The 20,539-nt window shown below is 39.7% G+C and overlaps 1 protein-coding gene across 1 annotated transcript in view; it reads left to right on the top strand.

Moving 5' to 3' along the window:
- Window positions 1-20,170: 20,170 nt before the first annotated feature.
- The window catches only part of LOC140235450 (uncharacterized), a 35,605-nt gene continuing 35,236 nt past the window's right edge, over window positions 20,171-20,539 (top strand). The window contains exon 1 of the mRNA XM_072315477.1: window positions 20,171-20,472. Coding sequence (XP_072171578.1) covers window positions 20,320-20,472 — 153 coding nt within the window. The 5' untranslated portion in view covers window positions 20,171-20,319. The remainder of the gene's footprint in view (window positions 20,473-20,539) is intronic.

The raw sequence follows: 20,539 nt of genomic DNA, 5'->3' as shown, positions 1-20,539 counted from the left end.
AATATGAAAGTTGTATCACATTCTCAGCTCATAGCTACAGAAGCGCCGCAACTTTCGAGCATGGAGTATAAAGGTCATAATGAAATCTTGTCCACAACTGACTGGACGAACTCTGGTACATTTTGAACCTTCTACCTTCTAACAATTGATTCCACATTAGTTCAACAATTCTCAGTTCTGCTGAGTTAGAAAGATACATGTAAATTGTGATAGTATGAGTGTACCTGTATATTAGTATCTCAGTTAAGAACAATGTCATAATACGAGTCAGATAAGGCACAAGACCATAAATCACGTTACGTTGTGCATTGGAAAATGGCGACACATTATTCGGCCACTCGTTTAGGAGATTCGGTCCACCAAACTGATGAATTTAAACTCTAATATCAACCCAAAATGCAATAGACTTGCCTCTAATTATTGCTGCAATATTACTATGCCGAATATGAACTGGTTAATGTCTAATTCTTCCTTCAAATGTACATGAATATTAAGGAACATGATTAGTCTTGATTGGAAAATCGGTACAAGAGGTCTATTGTATTTGATTAATTTGTCTGTGCGCTATCATGCTTAATCCTGCTCCAGTTAAAGCACGCAAGGTATCAAAATGATATCATACTCAAAACCTATGCCTTGCATCTTATACTAGTAGGTTCTCAAGCAAACTTTACTCGAGTTCTTCTCTTGTTTGCGACAATGTGTGTCACCATCGATAGACATTCTCTATGCATGAGGAGTCATGACCAAAGTTTCAACCTTGTTGTGAAAACTGTCCATCATCCTTCTTGTCCTCTTGCCCTCACTCATGCCACTAGACTGACTTCTGTACGGAACTTTGAACATGCTAACCTCTGAAGACTTATACGAGTATTACGTAATTGTTGTGAAAACTGTCCATCATCCTTCTTGTCCTCTTGCCCTCACTCATGCCACTAGACTGACTTCTGTACGGAACTTTGAACATGCTAACCTCTGAAGACTTATACGAGTATTACGTAATAGAATTCCTAAATTATACAAGTAATAAGAAGTATAATTAGAATTCTATTAGTAATAATGAAGTATAAGTCGAAGAGGTTCCCACCCAGCATCTCATTTTGATCGATACTCTTCAGTTCTGAACCCTCCCTTTACAACACTGTACAGAAGTCAAAACTGGTGGGCCCTTATACTGTATGCTGATGTTCTGCTTAATTGCTTGACTTGAGATGTCCATACGTATAAGAATGCTCCGTGCCTTTGGAACAGCAATGATTGTGCTTTACTTATTGCTTATCTGTATGATGAGAAGGACCAGTGAGCTAATTGTCTGCATTGCACCCAATACTGCATGGTGTTGCTGGTCTGTCTATTTAAAGCCGTATTCTCTTTGAAAAGATGCTTACTGCTCACTGACACGGGTATTTATAGCCAACTGGGACTGCCTGGAATTTTTACCTACTTTGAATTTCATTATGTGACTTCACTGCCTTAAACACCTGGGAAATGCTAACCTCTTCGACTTATACTTCATTATTACTAATAGAATTCTAATTATACTTCTTATTACTTGTATAATTTAGGAATTCTGCACTCTTCTTGTTTCCATCCACTGGTAACATCTTTTGCGAAGGGCAACACCCCTTCATTTCCCAGGATGACAACCCAACGCACAGGGCTGCCCTCAGATGGACCAGTCGTATGACGAAAATGGCGCCAACAGGGTGCAGCCTTTTGTAACATTCAGGCATTTGGGCAGGTATAGCTGTCTTCATAAACAATATTTCAGCAAACGAGTAAGATTAAGAGTGATGAAACAAAATCGCTATGAACTTGAAAAACGCCAATTGAAATTCGGAGAGATAAAGGTGAATTGAAAAAAAGAAGGTATTTACCTTCGTTGATAACGAGAGACTGTAAGGCAGAGGGATAGAGATGTGATATGAGTTTTATTCGATTTGAAAGATCCCAACTGCTGATCTACATATTTTTAACAAACATGTGTTGGAAAAAGGAACCATCGGGAATCGAACCTGTCGTCTACTGCTTCCCAGGCAGCGATTACCGCACTCACCGAGAAAAATTGAAGAAAATACACACCATGTCACCTGTCTTTTCTTCCCTCCAATTAATTGTGCTATCATAAATCAGGGTCAATGTAAGTGGAACTACCAAATCCCTCTATAGAGAAAGAAAAACGAAAACTCACACAACAACAAACAAGAAACCCTGATAACTATGGACGAAAGATAACGCCAAACTGGTAACTTGTAATTGAAGAGCGCCACCTATGTTCAAATAAAACTTGAAAATAGATTCTACCGCATTGATCATGCAAACATGGTGCAATACCGGTTACGTTTACTGCCTTATATTAAATGTACACCGAACGTGTTCGAGGCGAGCCGTGGTCTAGTGGACACGCTCATAAGAGACTGAAGCTTCTGACGCGAGACCTATCTAACGGATTACCTGCAATGTCGCGGGTGTTCGGGGTTTCCCCACGAGATCGATTCGACACTCGCCTTTTTTGCTGAAATATTCAGCCAAATTCATTGTATTCCAGTAATCATACTCACTGACGGAGGGGTGTAGGCCTATATGTCTTATCCGAAATGAGGTGGATTTTTTCCTGGTAAATCCTAGACGGTCTTGACTTCTTTGATTTTTTTTTTCGAAATCATCTCACTGATATTACAAATTAAAGTATTTATTTTTCTTCATTTCTAATCGAAACTATCCAATGAAGACGGTCTTTTGGTCTCTCATCCTTTAACAAAGTGAAGAGTGAAATATTTCCACATGTCGGTCAATCGTCCGTTTTTAAAGGTGACATCCTCAACAGTACTAATTACATAATCATCATTATCATCATCATCATCATATTTATGCAGCTGTAGCAGTTTATTGTAGTGTAGCAATAACTGAAGTAGTATAGTAGAAACACTAATTCATATATTTATTTTCATAATGTATTATATGAACATGTATGTTATATACTATCATTGTCACTATTATCATTAATATCAGTTGTAGTTTAGCATTACTAGATGATGTATAAGTAGTATCATCACCATTTAAAGATGCCCATTTCAGAGAGTAGGTGTGCGTGAGATTTTGCGGCGAAGCGACCTATTAAACGGGGAAAGGTGTTGGAGGGGAGGGCGTGTTCCCTAGCTCCCATTCACGGTTTATAAGGAGCCTGAGCATTTTAATCTGTAAATCGTAGTGTTGTGCATAATAATGTACTAAATGATTTGTAGCATATTGGCTTATTCTGGTTTCAAAAAAGAAAAGAAAAAAGGAGATTTTCCCACATTGCGACTTCTTTGGTGGTTGGAAATTCATGCCTTTTCTTATTTTTTTTTGTGAGGGGTTAGATAAAGCTTGTCAGGCGTGTGAGCGTGACAAAGACACCTATAAGACACGAGTCTTGCGCTCAGTGCGTGAGACTTAATATAGGTTTGCATTTTTATATCTTAGTTGGTTAAGTTGGAAATGAATCTGTGTTTGTGATTTAGCTTCTGTGGGCATCTGTAGCATCTGTGGGTACACCCCTCCCCACCCCTCCCCCGCACAACCCTTGGACAATTCTCTCCTTAAATGATTTATTCTCATACGATGTAGTAATTTTCTTTGAATATTTTCTATATTGTGCCGTAAGCATTACAACTTAGCAAAAATTTGTTAAATATGTGGTAGATGACTGTTCTGTGTAATAGCAGTTATTTCTTTTTTGTTCTAAACCATTAAATAATGACCGTCACTTCAAAATAAAAAGAAGATACACAATGGATTGTTTACTTTCTTATTCAGGGTTAAAAAAAGACCCTCGTTCACACACAACCCATCTAACGAGCGACGCGATGCTGATAACCATTCCCTTGAGGCAGTAGGAGTGAGGTTTCGATGACTCACATCGCTGAACGCTCCTGGATGTGTATAAATACCAAAGGGAACCGGATGATTGCGACAAGAGACCGATACCTGGCAAAGGTAGTAAGATCACGATTCTGGAATATGGGTAAGAGCTAAGTTGGTATCTCACTGAGCGGCGAACGTTTGCGAACGTAGCGAATTTTAGATTCGCCAACTTTTCTGACGAGTGTTTGCGAAAAATCAAAGTTCGCTTCTGCCATTAGCGACAGTTAGCGACTTTTAGCAATGTTTAACGACAATTAGCAACACCTGAGCGAATGTTTGCGAAAGTGTTTGCGAAACAGAGGTGGCGACTATTAGCGACTGTTAGCAAATGTTAGCGACAGTTTTACAAATGTTAGCGACAGTTTTGCAAATATAAGCAACTGTTTGCAAATCCCTTGCGACAATTTGCGAATGTTTTGGGACCTGGAAAAGTACCAGGCGATTATAGTAACACGAACGTACAACGATCGTCAACAGCGCTTAGGCGGTGGAGTTGCTCCGTTTGTGAGGGATGACATCAGTGCTTCGGAGGTATTTACCGATCTTGTCCCCGAGTGTCTCGAAGTTATGTGGGTGAAACTTCGATCGTCCAGTTCAGTTCGCCTCCCTAATGACATTTATGTGTGTGTATTGTACTCACCTCCCCGATCACAATTCAAGGAGCAGCTATCTGATCACATCATCGCCATTGTAGACCGAGTTCGACCGTCATGTGATCGATCGTCGTTTATTATGGGTGACTTTCATGACATTGACACCACCAGTATAACGCAGCACACTTTAATGTCTCAAGTGGTCACCAAAGCGACTCGAGGCTCCGCAATTCTCGACAAGATCATAACTGATCTTGCGGATCATTACGAGGAACCAGTCATTTCTGCCCCGATTTCTACGAGTGATCATGCTGTGGTCACTCTCAATTCCAGATGTGCTATTTCTCCATGGTCTTCGTTACGTGTTTCCTTCCGCCCCTTCCGAGTAGAGACTCCGCTGTACGCGCTTTTGGTCAGTGGGTAACACAGACTGATTGGTCCTGCATCACCGATTGTGATGATCCTAACTGGATGGCAGAGCAATTTCAACAACTACTCGCACGCCAACATCAACATTTCTTTGAACTCGTCACGATCAAGCGTCGACCGAGTGACAAAAATTGGATTACGAATAAAATTCGCAGATTGATATTGAAACGTGACAAGGCTTTCAGGAACAATTGTGTTTCTTACAACTCTCTGCGTAACGCCGTCCAACGGGAGATTAAAGCTGCCAAGAAAGCTTTCTACGAACAGAAAACGGCCAATCTAAGAAACGCTGAACCAGGCAAATGGCACCAGCAAATTGGCTGGACTTCGTAAGTAGTCGCTGCGTCTCCATGACGACGAAAAGTCCCCCCGCAGATGTTGCCAATAAACTGATTCAATGTTTTGCCCATATCTGCTCTACCCTCCCTCCACTTGACACATGTGAACTCCCTGCTTATCTTCCGCCTACTACTTGCCCGCCTATCGTCGACAGTCGTCAGGTTTACAACCGGCTTCGTCGTTTGAACGTGTCAAAGGCGTGTCGTCCTAAGGATTTGCCGCCCCGACTGATAAAGGAGTTCGCTTATGAGCTTTCGGAACCTCTTACTGTACTTTTCAACCTCTGTCTGGAAACTGGATGTTTTCCTGACGCCTGGAAAAACTCATCAGTCTGTCCCATTCCAAAGAGCAGTCCTGTCATAGGATACGACCAGTTGCGACCGACCTCTATCACACCCATTCTAGCTCGTGTATTCGAAGGATTTCTCGCTGACTGGGTAATAGAGGACATAAAGTCCCGAGTGGATCCCCGCCAATTTGGTAACATGAAAGGCTCTTCAGTCAATCACTACCTCATTGAAATGCTCGACCATATTCACAGAGGCTTAGATCACTCCGGTTTTGTCGCCAACGTCTGTGCTATCGACTTCTGTAAAGCGTTTGACAAGATCAACCATACGATTGCTATCAGGAAAATGATCGATCTTGGTGTTGATAGGACGATTCTTCCATCCATTTGCAGCTCTCTTTCGCACAGAACTCAGTCTGTTCGTTTCAAGGGTGTGTCGTCTGAGTCCCGTCAGCTCTCTTGCGGTGTGCCCCAAGGAACGAAACTTGGTCCCATCATATTCCTTGTCATGATCAACAATGCTGCTGAAGATTGTGAACACTGGAAGTACGTCGATGACTTGTCGCTTGTGGAAGTTGTGCATAATTCGCAACCGTCTGAAATGCAGTCAACTCTCGACTCTTTGAGTCGTTTAGTTGGTGTGATGGCAACGACATGACTCCAAAGCCAGAAAAGTGCAAAGTGTTGCGGATTTCCTTTCTTCGTCATGCTCCCCCTCCTATTCATCTCACAATCAACGATGTGCCTCTGCAATCCTGTTCATCCTTAAGCTCCTTGGAGTTATCATTCAGGATGACCTTAAGTGGAATGAACAAGTGAAACGTATTGTAGGAAATGCTTCCCGACGCCTTTTCATCTTATGTAAACTGAAGAATTAAGTTCAATGTCAAACTGACGGATCTTGTTTTCATATACTCTACCTACATTTGTCCAATTTTGGAGTACGGAGTGCCATTTTGGGGGTCTGGTCTGACTCTAAGCCAAGCAGCTGAAATCGAAAGAGTGCAAAAGAGAGTAGTTCGCATAATATCCTACCCGTCTAATGCTCGTTATGATGACCTTTTGGATCAACTTGAACTACAATCCCTTGCAGATCGCCGCGTTGAAATCCTGTCACGATTTGCAAGATCGCTATTAAGATCCGCACGACACCGCCATCTCTTGCCACTGTCGCGCCATGTTGAAACTGGTCGTAGTCTAAGAAACGATCATCATTTGGCTTTGCCACGTTGTAGAATACAGCGCTACCAGCGATCTACAGTGCCCTCTCTAGTTCGTCTCCTTAGTTCAATCCATTTTGTTTAGATTGATTTGTTTTGTAAATGTGAATGTTGAAACTGGTTGTAGTCCAAGAAACGATCATTATTTGGTTTTACCACGTTGTAGAACACAGTGTTACAACCGATGTACAGTGCCCTCTTTAGTTTGTCCGCTTAATTTAATCCGATTGGAATAGTTTTGTAAATGTGAAATATGCATATTCTTTCTTTTTCTGTGGTCTGTTCCATCCTATCAGTTCCTCCTCTGTTTCTTTCTCTCTTTGCCCATCCTCCTTTCATTTCGACACTTTTTCTTTCCGTTTTCCCTTTTTTTTTATCTTCGTTCTTTCGTCAGTATTGAGCTCAAATACAACTCGAATTTGAATTCTTGGAAATTTCTTCAGGAAGTTTTCACTTTTTTTTTTGGGGGGGGGGTCTTCAATAGCAATGAATAATTTCATGGATTAATTTTATTTCTTTAAATAAGAATGGTTGAATGCATTGTATACTGTTGCTGGCAATTATTATAGCATTCGCTCGGTCACATCTCTCATGTACACTGTATGTAGCGTTATCCGCGTTTACTGACTTCATTATTACGTAATGAATTGCATGGATTATTATGCAATAGCCATTAAATCCCTGCACAGCTGCGTGCAGTACCAGTCCTCTGAAGCACATTCTCAATCACCCCCTGTTCCATTTCCCTAGTTCAGCGTGTAGGCATTCTCTTATTCTCTTTCTCTTTTTTCTTTTCCTTTCTCTCTCCCCATTCTTTCCGTCTTTTTTGTCAAGTCGTGTCATGTCTTTTGTATTTCTCCTGTCTTGTTCCGTTCTGTCGTAAATCATAACTGTGATAAGTATTTGTAAATAAGTAATTCATAAGTTTGTTCATTTTTTGAGTGGTTCACAACATACAAGCTTGCTTTTTAGTGGACCTCTCAGTTCTTTTTTTTTTCCTCAACTGAAGCATAACTTTGTACTTTTTTGCCAGTATGCATTCTTTTGTTTATTTGTATCATTTATCTTTTACAATGTCGAATGTTTATGTTTATGATGTAATTCCAAATATATTATGCGTTATGTTTTGCTGAGAAAAAGAAGAATGAAAAATAAATGAACTGAATTGAATTGAATTGAATTACCTCCTATGTTATGCTCTTCTTTTTTTCTATTCTATTTTTTTTTTCTAATTGCACCTGTGGTACTTCGTATGTGTACTTCGTATGTGTAGCCCGTTGCTGCTGTTGATGGTATCTTTTTTAAAGATCTGTAATCAATTTGAAAGATTTTTCCGAGCTCTTTTTGACCTTTTTTCCTCTCTGTTTCATTTTGTTTTACCCCTTCTCTTTGATTTCTCTTGATTTCTCCGTTCGTCCCCTCTCGATCTATATGTTGCTGCTATCCTTTCATTACTTTATTCGCTTCCACACCTGTTTGCGAATACTTATTCACACCTGTTCGCGAGTATTTATTTTTCTCTCTGCTCCGCTTTGTTTCCCTCCTTTTCATGATCCCTATGAGTTTCTCCTCTCTCTCTCTCTCTCCCTCTCTATTTTGTGGTTGTCCTCTTTTTTATTTCTCATCCGCTTCCACACCTGTTCGCGAATATCTATTTATTCTAACATCTCCTATTCAACTCCCTTGGTGTTTCTTCTCTTTGTTTTGTTTTGTTTTGTTTTTCTCATTCTCTTTTCGAATACTTCAGCCTTGATTTTTTTTTTTTTTTTTGTGGGGGGGGGGGGGGTGTCACTGCACATTACGATGTTCGCATTATACTGGGATTTTATTTTCTCATAACTTTATTTGCAGTTGGACGAAATTAATTTGAATATCTGGAAACTTGAAAATATTTAAGGATTTTTAATGTGTGAATGATTATATAATGAATATTATGTACAATGTATGTGAGGGTGTGTGCAATTTCTCTTCTGTTGATGCCTTATCTTTGTTGTTAAAGTTGGTTCCTTATCTTTGTTGTTAAAGTTGGTTTTTATGATATGTGATTATAGTGTGGCATTTTTTTTTTTTCGGGGGGGGGGGGTTGTCAATATGAATCAGTTGTTGCGTAAAGTGTCAGTTTGCTTTTAATGTCTTTTCTATATGTCTCCCTGTAAAGTTGTAAAGTTTGATGTAAACCAAATATGGTTAGTCTTCGGACTTTTATTTGGTGTTTTTTAATAAAACCGAAATTGAATTGAATTAAATTGAGTTGAATTGAACCTTCCACTGCATATATTCAGATCTCTTGTGACTACCGTTCAAGATGGATTTTCAGAATATGGAAATGAATTTCTGCCAAGAAGAGGCTCAACGTGCTGCTATCCTTGAAGAGCTGCTTTGCCTGGCTGCTGCTACAGCTATCGTGCAGCTTAAGAGAAAGAAGATGAAGAAAAACAAGACAGGAAGAAGAAAAGAAAGACTGGGTCAGAGAGTGGTTGTTGCAGAGGACAGACTTTGGTCAATATGAAAAGCTTTTGCAGCAATTACATGATGGAGATGTCAAGAGCTTCAAGAACTTTCTTAGAGTGGAACCTTGCCTGTTTCAGAAGCTTTTATATAGGAACCATATGGTTACTTGTTCGCTAGCAGCGGCGAATCAAATAAAAATATTAACGACACCGTGTTACGGCCTTTTGCGAATTCTTACGAGTGTTTTTTATTCATTTTTCATTTCATTTATTTCATTTATTTCATTTTGCGAATGTTTGCAACTGTTAGCGAAAATACAAATTCGCAAAGAAATTTTGAACATGTTCAAAATTTCTTTGCGACAAGAAAAACTGCTTGCAATGATAAAAACCGTATGCGAACCTTTTGCAACCCTTTACGAACCCTGGCGAAATCCCAAATTCGCTACGTTCGCAAACGTTCGCCGCTCAGTGAGATACCCCCTAAGTAACCTGTACGCATGGTGTTCGGACGTGCCGGCATCTAATGGAGTTGGCGATCTTGCCGTCATGGACGGGACCATAATATATAACGCCACATATCGGGAGATTCTGCACTCTTCTTGTTTCCATCCACTGGTAACATCTTTTGCGAAGGGCAACACCCCTTCATTTCCCAGGATGACAACCCAACGCACAGGGCTGCCCTCAGATGGACCAGTCGTATGACGAAAATGGCGTCAACAGGGTGCAGCGGCCGGTGCAGATGCTAACCCGATAGATAGGGATGATTATACATAAAGCCCTCATCAAAGATCGACCAATGAGAGTGTTTATCAGTTCTATCTTCAAGGCCTGCTGGGCCACCACCGTCTGAGGAAGACAGCATGGTACCATACGACTCTGCTAAGACGGATGTGCGCCATCATCAGAAGGTGCGGGAACCCAATGAAGCACTAGAACTTCATCAATTTTACATGAAAAAATGACGTTTGACATCTTAATAGAAATCTGCCTGATAATTGGATCTTAAATCATACTAAAACAACTTTTTATTCTCATGTCAAAAATTTCCTCCAAAAATTTTCTACATGATAATTAAAACACTTTCGGTAAAGGAGTGTATTATGCTCATACAATATCAAGCCCCATATAACAGCCTAAGGCGTGTTGTATATGTGTGTGTGTGTGTGTGTGTGTGTGTGTGTGTGTGTGTTTGAGTGTGTTTTTTTCTTCTTAAAAATATTGCTGTTTGTAGCCTGATTGTGTTTATACATTCAAGATTAATGTTTTTGTTTGTGAAATTACGAAATCAAATAAAGATTACTGAAAAATATAAAAAGTGTGTGTGTGCGTGCGTGTGTGTGTTTGTGCGTGTGTGTTTTTGAGTGAGAGAGAGAGAGAGAGAGCGGGGGGGGGGGGGGGGATGCATTTCGCCCACCTGTTCCGCTTGTGGAGGCCAGGGTCACGAATTCCACTCATACAATTTGGGAGTATTGTCCCAATGTTGACTCCTGCTCGGTTTCTATACTTGATATGAGAACACCGCAGACAATCAACTTGTCAGAATTTCCGAATATTGGGTTGATACTATATAGGATTCTATTATATCATAATTTGAATAAGCTTGATAAAGAGAAGAAATGCAAAAGTTATGCCGTTATTGACTTTTAAAATCAGAGGGAAAAAGTCCTTTTATTGTCACCGGCCCTTGCATTATTTTTTATTGGGGGGGGGGGGGGGGCGGCGCAGGCTAACGATATTACACTGGTTCATTGTATCAATAACATACCTTTTTGGTAAAAAAATCAATGAAGATAAATTGCAATGCAGACCCCTACTATCATTTATCCATCTACACCTCCTGTCGTTCATTTCTTTGCGCAGTGTACTCATTGGGCCTATTTTGATATACTTTTCTGCCATAGCAGCTCGGTCACCTAATCGGGACAGTGATTCTCACTTACAGTGACTTTAATATGCTTACATTTTAGACATGTTTTTAACATACTGACACAAAATTAGGACCTCATAGTGATCGTGTATATGTACATGGGTATCGGGCCTATATGCATGCGTGTGTGGGGTATACGTGGACTCGTGCATGTTCATTCATAACTAACACATAAGGCGATAGAAACCAGAGAACTGCAAAATGGAGAACACTTGTAGTAATTCTTTTACACAGAGAACAATTAGGACTCAAATAAGTCCTACATGAAGGATTCAGGGTTCGAAATCGGCAGTCTTCTCGTTGTTAACAAAAGACCTCTGTGGAATGCATTCAGTGGTGTTCGTGCTCACATGGTGTGGCGGAATAACAACGCTCATCACGCATGCCGTTTGCCCTGCGCAAACATTGCATGCACTCTTGATTCCCATGACGGCAATTGAGTCCTTTTTCTTTTTCGTGAAAATACTTTTCTTTTGGATCATTTCCTCCTCGGTAGGGACTCGAGGAAGGAGTCCGCGGTCGAAGCTCTCCGGATCTCCTCACAAAAGAGCCAAAAATATGTCAAAAGCAATAAGGCACTCGCCGATCTGGTGTACACAACTCTTCCTCGCCGGTGCGATCCTGATTCTAAGCGTCGAGTATAGTTCCGCCCAGGGAGACTCATCCCAAGGTATGAGCTATGCTATAATTGGTCCGCACTTAAAACAACAGCAAATAAACAAACAAATCAGACTCAATTATAGTACAATTCGTAATGATCTGCTACGTAATTTCTACTGTTCCAATCACATTCCGGTGTTCTGGGTGTTTGATTAAACGAAATTTGAAAATTGTTTTGCTCGTCTCTTGCATACTTCTTGGCCTGACAGCTCTTACAAAAAACCCTTACAATGGCAGGCAAAAGTCGGCGTTTATAGACAGAGAGTTGAGAGCAACGCTCATTCGCGTTCTGTCGCACGACATTGTCTAAGTTTAGCTTGTAATATTAATGAACAGGAAAGAAATACGTGTTAAAAAACGCACATGAATTGAACCTAGCTTTATAGCTAAACTGTGTTATTATTTATTTTCCATGAATAAAAACATGAAACACGCACATCGATAAAAGCATTGTATGCCTTTGGTACTGTTGGGTTTTGACTTAAGTTGGAACTCAATGCGATCTACTAAATGGGACCTATCTCCATATTGCGTTTAAATTGTGTGGATGTCGTATGTCTGGTTCATATGTAGTTTCGCTATATCTTACGAACTGGCATAGACGTGCAGAAGAATTTGGATACAACAAAATCGTTTTTGCAGTTGCTGTTCATTCGTCGCACGTCAAAATAATCATTACACTCAGCCCACTCCCTCTCCAATGGTTTAGGCCTACTATTTTCAGTCTATGTTTTGTACAAATAGAATGTAAAAGTGATGCAGTACCAATTTAATCGTATCATATAATATAAAGACATTTTTATGCATGGGGGAGGGGGGGGGGAGAGAAAAGTAACCCTTGGTTTGGTCACGCTGAGTTTTTACATGTCGAAGGGCAAATAATGGTTACGTATTGATTTCATACCGTTTCGAAACAAACTACTACCACGGCAGCTGCCAGCACTGAAAACGACACTTTCCGGCTTTGGAGTATCGTCATTGGGACTCTGACGGGATTGGCCTTCCTCGCCGTCGTCATCCTTGCCGTGATGGCTACCAGGATCGACGCCAGAGAACGACGATACGGTTACCACAACGGCTACGGAGCAGGGAGGAGGAATGTCAGGTTAGCACCATCATTCTGGGTGTGGTCGGTCTCATTTCGGTCGACGTTGGTGAATCGCCTCGATGATACGCACATTTTGTATCAATCCTTGGAGAGTTTATCATGACCATGAGTTAAGAAAGGGCCTTGAACTCTGTACCATTTATAGCCAACATCAACGTCATCATGGCACTGTGGTTACCAGTGTTAGCAAAGGCAGGACATGGTCACACAAACACCTCACTGGGGTACCACGTAATAAATATGATATTGATCAGGATCATGAAAGGTACCAAAAACATAATTATGTTAGTCCTGATCAATACTAATTTAGTTTCCCACGAAGAATTACACAGATCTTTAACAAAAACAAAAACATAATTTATCGATCTTTCGGCCCGATATCCATACTGCCTTCGAATTGGATGCCTGTTAAAACTTTCAGTCACACACACGCATATGCACAATTCTTTAAACATCAAAATAATATCCGTTTCAATTAATGTTGTATTCAACTGTGTGTTGTACACTATCTAATTGTCATTATGCCATAATACTTCAAAATGTAATCGCCAGAAAACTCTCAGCGTTTGCTTTCCCCAAAGTTAATTCATTACCATCAACATGATCTAAGATCGTTCAACCCTCTGCCTTCTTCTGTGCTATCCCTCTGAGAGTACAACATCTTCGTTTAAATTCCCATAATGGCTCTGATTTCCTGCAGGCAACCGGTGTTCACCCGCCAGCCAACCCGTGGTAGGATGCCTCGCGCCGCCTCTCCCGTTCGTCACAGCCCTTTCTACGGCGGCCATCCCCGCACTTCAGCCAAACCGACCTCATCCCGACCCGCTTTCGACGTCCCGGGACCGAAGTTTCATTGGGATCCGTCGTCGCAGTACCCGTCGTACGACTGGCGTACGGCTGGCAATTACCCTGGGATCAACGAGGTGACTTCCTGAAGAAACACGCTCACACCGTGTTCAACTTATCGTAAACAAATGACTAAAATCGCGCCAACAAAATGGTGGAAGTTTCATTATATCATGATAATTATAAGAAATAAAATTGGAAAGTTATGGAATTAAACTTATGAGGAGTAAACAAAATTTATGGTTGCTCGAATGTAATATACTTGAGGAATTGATTATGTCATCACCTCATGACAATCTGATTTGTCTGTAAATGAATCTCAACAAAAATAGGGCCTACATAATGTACGTTTTCCCGGCCATTGAATTTCGCACTTTTTTCAGTCCAATTCCTAATTGCTGCATTCAATTTAGCACAATTTAGCCTATATAGATGGCATGTTCGGTATTTCAATTTTCTAATCTTTTCATTCAAATTCATTTTGGAGCATTCAAATTACCTTTAACATCATTCGAATCAGCACTTTTTCAGTTAAAATTCGTAAGACAAGCACCATTTCGAAAATCGTTCATTCAATTTAGCATGATGTAGTCACGTGATCACGTATACGCTGCGCTCGTTCATTCGAATTCATTTTGGGGCATCCAATTTCGCATTTACATCAGTCAATTTAGCAGACACGATTATGCTTTTATTCCTTTTTTTTTTCATTTTCATTCATCACAGGTATTGTTGGCAAACATCGTAACATTTCATATTTTCGTATTCATTCTTTATTCTGATATCATCTTTGCAACAGTACTTTCAAAATAAGTGTCTGTGTTTATAATGTTCGATAGCATTATTTCATTCACAAATGCATTAATCTTAGGGCTTAAGTTTGTTTTGACATTAATTGGGAGAAGGAGGTTTCAATTTACATCGTGATTATTTTTTTCATCTACAGGTTTCATTATTTTCATTTGGTGGGTGCTATATTGCGTTAATCATCATTAGGAATAAAGTTCTTGGATCAGCTCTAGCCATCAATTTGTCAAGGTCATTACCCTCAAATGCCTCTATGATTCTTTCCCTGTCTTCTTGAGAGATACGCCTGTGTCTAACTCGTGCTGCCATGACTGAACATAAGAAAGTGAAGTGAATCTTGGTACTGGTGCATGTATAGTTCTGATAACATGTATGAAAGAAGAGGGGCGCTACAGAACAACAAACTTGAGTTATTTATGGTCAAAGATACCTTTACTATATGCTTAACAGTGTGTGGATGAAACAAAAATTCACATTTAAATACGTATAAATCACGGTTCTCACCTTTTCAAAATAGAAATAACATTACGCCAATTTGAATGAACATGTTTGGAATTTGACTGCCCATACGCGAAATTGAATGACTGAAATACCATTTTCCGCCAGTGCTGGCGAATTTGAATGACTGAAGAGCACGTGCCAATTTGAATGCCCGTTTTACGAATTCGAAAGACACATGTGCGAATTTCATTGATCGAAACGCTAAATTGAACGAACAAGTTGCAATTTTGAATGACAGAATGTGCAGTGACGAGGATTTTCGCTATATTGAATGAACCTTTTATCAAATAGACTGACAAAAGTGCGAAATTGGTCGGGAAAACCTATATTTTTATTAACTCAGTGAGAACAAGTTGTATCCTGCGCATCAAAACACTGTAGTCTCGTATTGAGCTATACCCACGACGAATTTTACGGGCAAGTTGTAGTAGTTGCTGGTGAATAGACAAAAAAACATAATTTCATTCAATACCTTTGCGTACCGAAGCCAGTGGGAGTTTTAGATTGTTACATGATGACGTTATCACCTCTGCCAACTAGCGTACTAGTATGTGGTTGCAACCAATGCCACTTTACCTCGGTGAAGACATACTGTATTAAACATAATTTTCTCATCTTAGATCCGATTCCAAATATATTCATACCATTCCGTTCGTATGGCTCTACACCGTGAATCAATAATTGATCTTTTCTCTGCCGGGACTTTTAGCAATAATGTGTACCACGCAATGGGGCTTTCTGAGCCATGCAATCGGCACTCGTATATGAGAATGCTCATTTTATAGGCAAGCTCTCGGGTCTAGAAACATTAGACCTTTTGGTGAGATTACACAATGTATACAAAATAACGGATGTTTTCATAAATCTGGCCCAGGAACTGTGAAGGATACTTAGTTGGATTACTAACAACATAAACCGAGATGTTATAGTTATATTATTTATTGAAATATTGTTTACAAGGGAAAATTCAAAGCCGCACTTTACATCGCTACATTGGAAGTAAACGATCCACTTTAATAACTTGAAGTCGCGATCCCGTTCTTTTTTTAAAGGGAGTGCGTTTAGTGTCTATAGCACCTTTCTCTCAAAGATTCGTCTGATATACCATATAAAAGAAATGTGATATTCAAACACATTGAGCAACAATGAAATACAGTATAAAAGACCTTTCATGCAGAGAGACATGCACGTATCGTCTACGTCAGTGACATTTTCGACGCCAGTGGAGCGTCACCATTTTTTTAAATTTTTTTTTTTATATATACCTTTCTCTCTTTGGAAATGAGTTTCGTTTTTGTCAAAACTTGTTGTGTTTTTTTTTCCCCAATGATTTTTAGAACGAGAGGATCGTAGGACCAAACAACGTGAGCGACTTCTCAAGGTTTCCAGACTGGGACTTGAGCAGGGCCTCCGCGTGGGAGGCGCAGTTGCACGACGCAGAATGGGAGAGGGCGCACTACCCACTTGTTGTGTCCGACGATGGCGTAGTGGTTGTCGGTAGGGCGGACCCAACGAGACAGGATTATTATGACCTGTACCCGCCGGAATTGAGAGCCAGCATGCTGAGTACGTCATACAACCCGATAAGAGGCACGGACTCGCATCGATACTATAATCCAGTGGATTTTTAGATTGTTGTGTGCTAAGTTGATATAAAGCTCCACAACTATATCTCCATGACAGCTATTGCTCATGGCACCATCAACATTTCTTCTCCGTTTTCAAGAAAGAAAGAAGTGAAGAAGAAGAAGAAGAAAAAAAAAACATGCACTATTTTTCCATTTTCCGGAAAGAGAGATACCTGAACAAGATTTAGAAGCGAACGTATGTTTGTCAACACGATGTCATATCTCTTGTTTCGAAGTATCATGAAACTAACAGCATAACTAGTGTATGTGGCCCAATCCTGCCACGTTGCTTTCACTTTTTAGTATGATGATATTAATGATGATGATTACGTATAATCATTACCGTCATTATCATCATCATCATTACCATTAATGTTATCACATGCCGCTTTTACTTCTGCTACTATTCTCATGTATGCCTACTTATCTTAATTTTTATCAGAAAGTTATCATAAAGCATCATGATCTTCTTTTTCTACTCATACATTATAGCTTTATTGTTTTAGTTTTGTTAATATTATGTATGACATTTGCGAGCCTGGTGATAAGCGTTCGATGAGTTTTACCCCGTGAGTCGGGCTTGCTGCATTCATCGTTGATATTTGTAGCGTGTATTTCATGTAGTATCAACGAAGAGTTTAAATGCAAAAAGATGAATAAACGCCATTTTCACGTATTCTAAAGTAAGGTAGTCATAAAACAGGAAAAAAGAACCGGAAGTGAAACATATCAATGATACTACAATTGTTTCATAACAAGAAATAATTTTAAAGATGTTTATAATATAATCACATGCATTATAATATTTTTTTTTCAACAGCTTTAATCTCAGATATATCAAATTAATAAAAAAAAATATAGGGCCTATACATGTATTATATTTGTAAATTAACTCTTTATAATATTCCTGTTTGCTTTTTTCTTTTTTTTTTTCAAATTCAGTGGCAATACAGTCATCATGGGCAGAGGCAGCAGAGTATTACTGGAATATGTATAATACTGGTATTTTCCGAGATGACATTTTTTTTTTTTTGGCTTGTGAGCTGATTAAACCCGGAAGTGGTCCATTTTTTTTCTAATTCTGAACCCTCCCATAAAAATCCTAGTTACGGGCCTGACACAGATGTATATCATATTCAGTAGGCCTATATGCTTTATCAAATTGGTATGACATTATTATTACCACGATTGTGAAGTAAAGAACGAGTAGTTGAGCGTAACGTTACAGTGATTCAGAAAGAGATGGAAACCAGAAGGCAATCCTGTTAGACCAGCGTATTGCTTAAAGCGAAATCGGAGGGTGAAGAAATGGAATACAGTGCACGACCGTTATAATGAACACGGTTTTAACGAAATTCCGGTTACAACGAAGTAAAAAAAAAAAAAAAAAAATCAGGCCGCAACATTATCAGTTCCATGTGGTTTTATTGTTTAGTTGTTAATTCGGTTAATTTCGATACAACGAAAGAAAACTGCCGGTCCCGATGACTTCGTTATAATGGGAGTTCACTGTATACAATATTTTGCATGTCAATTTATTACTCAGCTGCACTCTACTACACAAACTGATGATATGAGCCTATCGTTGTATCCCAAGTAAAAATATTGGGATAGAATATTCATGATTTATTCAATCAATGAAGGAGATGAATTCCCTGTAAATGGTTTTATTGCAATAAAGTGTTATTGGATATTACACGGAGTCACAATGTGTTATTTCTGTTACGTGTTGCTGCAAAAAAAAAATCCAAATAAGGTAAATCCACTATAATGTTAACAGACATAACACTATCAATCGACTTGTGATTAAATGTATAGACCACAGAATATGAATCACGAAGTCCTTCGTTCGAGTCTCGTTGCTGCAGCCAGCAGTAGTCGTGCCCTTATGGGCAAGACACTTTATTTTGATTGCCTGGTCCATTGGAGAAGCCGTCGCGTCGGTCACGTGGTTACTTGCTTTTGAACATTCACTGTTTCCACTTAAAACAAATAAATGCAAACTAGAGTTGATTAATGTAAAAATCCGGAAAATCAAGTGGGGAGTTGTAGTTTTTTGTTTTATCTTTTTGAGCCAAGCCACCCTTCCCATGTCCGCGGCCCACAGCAGCCCATGTCGAAGTGCTACTGGACCTATGAATAATCTGTTGCATGTTTTAGACGATCCATATACATCGTCTATAACATTCAAACTTCTACTTGAGTCAAGTTATAATAAATTTATATTCTGTAATGTCCAAGTAATTCGATTCGATAAAAAAAAAAAGACAAAGTGGTGTGTTCATCAAATCTGTCATCATTTACGAAAACAAAAAATAACCCAAAGGTGTGCCAGATAACTCTTGTTCACCACTCCCTATCGTTTTCGTGCTGACAGGCCTATGCACCGGTGTAGTGGAATGGGATATCATTTGACGTCTTACTGCCACACTACACTCTCTACATTTGAAATCCTATTGTCTATTTTTCGGTAATTGTTCCAAACACCTGGAAAAACACACATGAAAAGTCTGTTTTTATTTCTTTTGTTTCTTCATAGTAGCCATCATGTTAGCATGGGTAGTTTTGACTGCGTACAAAAATTAGAGTGCAATCAATAGAATACAGATAAGAAATCTAGCAAATAGAACATATTATTGATAAAAAAAAAGTCAAAAATACATTGTAGCCTACTACATCACTACATTTTTCTGGCTCTCCGATAAGTCATTTCCGAGTGCATCCCCGCTATATAGTTTGCCTGAAGTTTTTTTTTTTTCTTTTCATTTTTTCATTTTCTCATCTGATATGTTATTTCCTTACGTTTTTTGTTTCCGAAAACTTGTTTTCCTCCCCTCTTCCAGAACCTCTTTCTAACATGTGTCACTGTTTATCATTGCAGTAACAAGCCACTTCACATTCACAAGAAAACTAAATCGGAAAACTACAACTTCTGTGTTACTTTTCTGTACATAAGAACAACAACAAACACATAACTGTTACATTGTATTTTGAGAAGGCAATCAATTCTACAAGTACTGCTTCATAAAACCAGATAGGTGGAAAGAAGGCAATGTAGTAAACATTGCCTTAAAATTGTGATCACGTAGCCTGTTGATTCTCTGGTGAACAACATCAACAACGTAAAATTTCTTCACAGGGAGGTGGCCAACTTCCCCGATTGCGCATTGTCCTGCATTCATGGTGAGTTTCTTTCGGATCGTGTTAGTGGGCATTACGCCGCGATTGTGCGATAATCAGCCAATGAAATGGTGTGTATTACCATCTTTCGGTCACATGAGCAGGTGTATTTTTGAACATGCGCATCATGTATGCGCACTGTGGGTATTCCTCGCTCTTGCATTGCGCAGGTAGTTAGGTAAACCTTCATGCATTGCATACAATGTGCAGTGCGACGTTGACGCTACGCTTGTTGTGTGTGGTACAGTACAGTACGCCCGACCACAGAACTCTAGCTAGCATAACGTCGAGTGTGGCAGAGAGGTAACAGTGAGGCGATCGCCGCTAATTTCACCGTCATGTCTTGGTCAAATCACACCTTTCTCGTACGGTGACAACGCTGACATCCCAACGCAACATCTGCTGGTCGAAACAAGCATCAGTCATCGCCATGGATGCGGCAATTTGCCGAGAATATGGCTCGTCTCTCTCCGATTTGAAGATCAACAGCAAACCGCACATCAACATGCTCACCATGCTAGCGGAGGAGAACGTCGAGCATGCATCGCACATTGTGCGACTCATCGAAGCCCGTTTGCAGAAGGTTCATTTCTCTCGAGATTACCCGCATTCATAGATTTAATATTGTGTAAAGGTTATTTGCATCATGC

The sequence above is a fragment of the Diadema setosum genome, chromosome 11 (assembly GCF_964275005.1).
Source record: "Diadema setosum chromosome 11, eeDiaSeto1, whole genome shotgun sequence".
Classification (NCBI taxonomy): domain Eukaryota; kingdom Metazoa; phylum Echinodermata; class Echinoidea; order Diadematoida; family Diadematidae; genus Diadema; species Diadema setosum.
The sequence above is the reverse complement of the archived record's forward strand: the minus strand, read 5'-3'. Positions and strand labels throughout refer to the sequence as shown.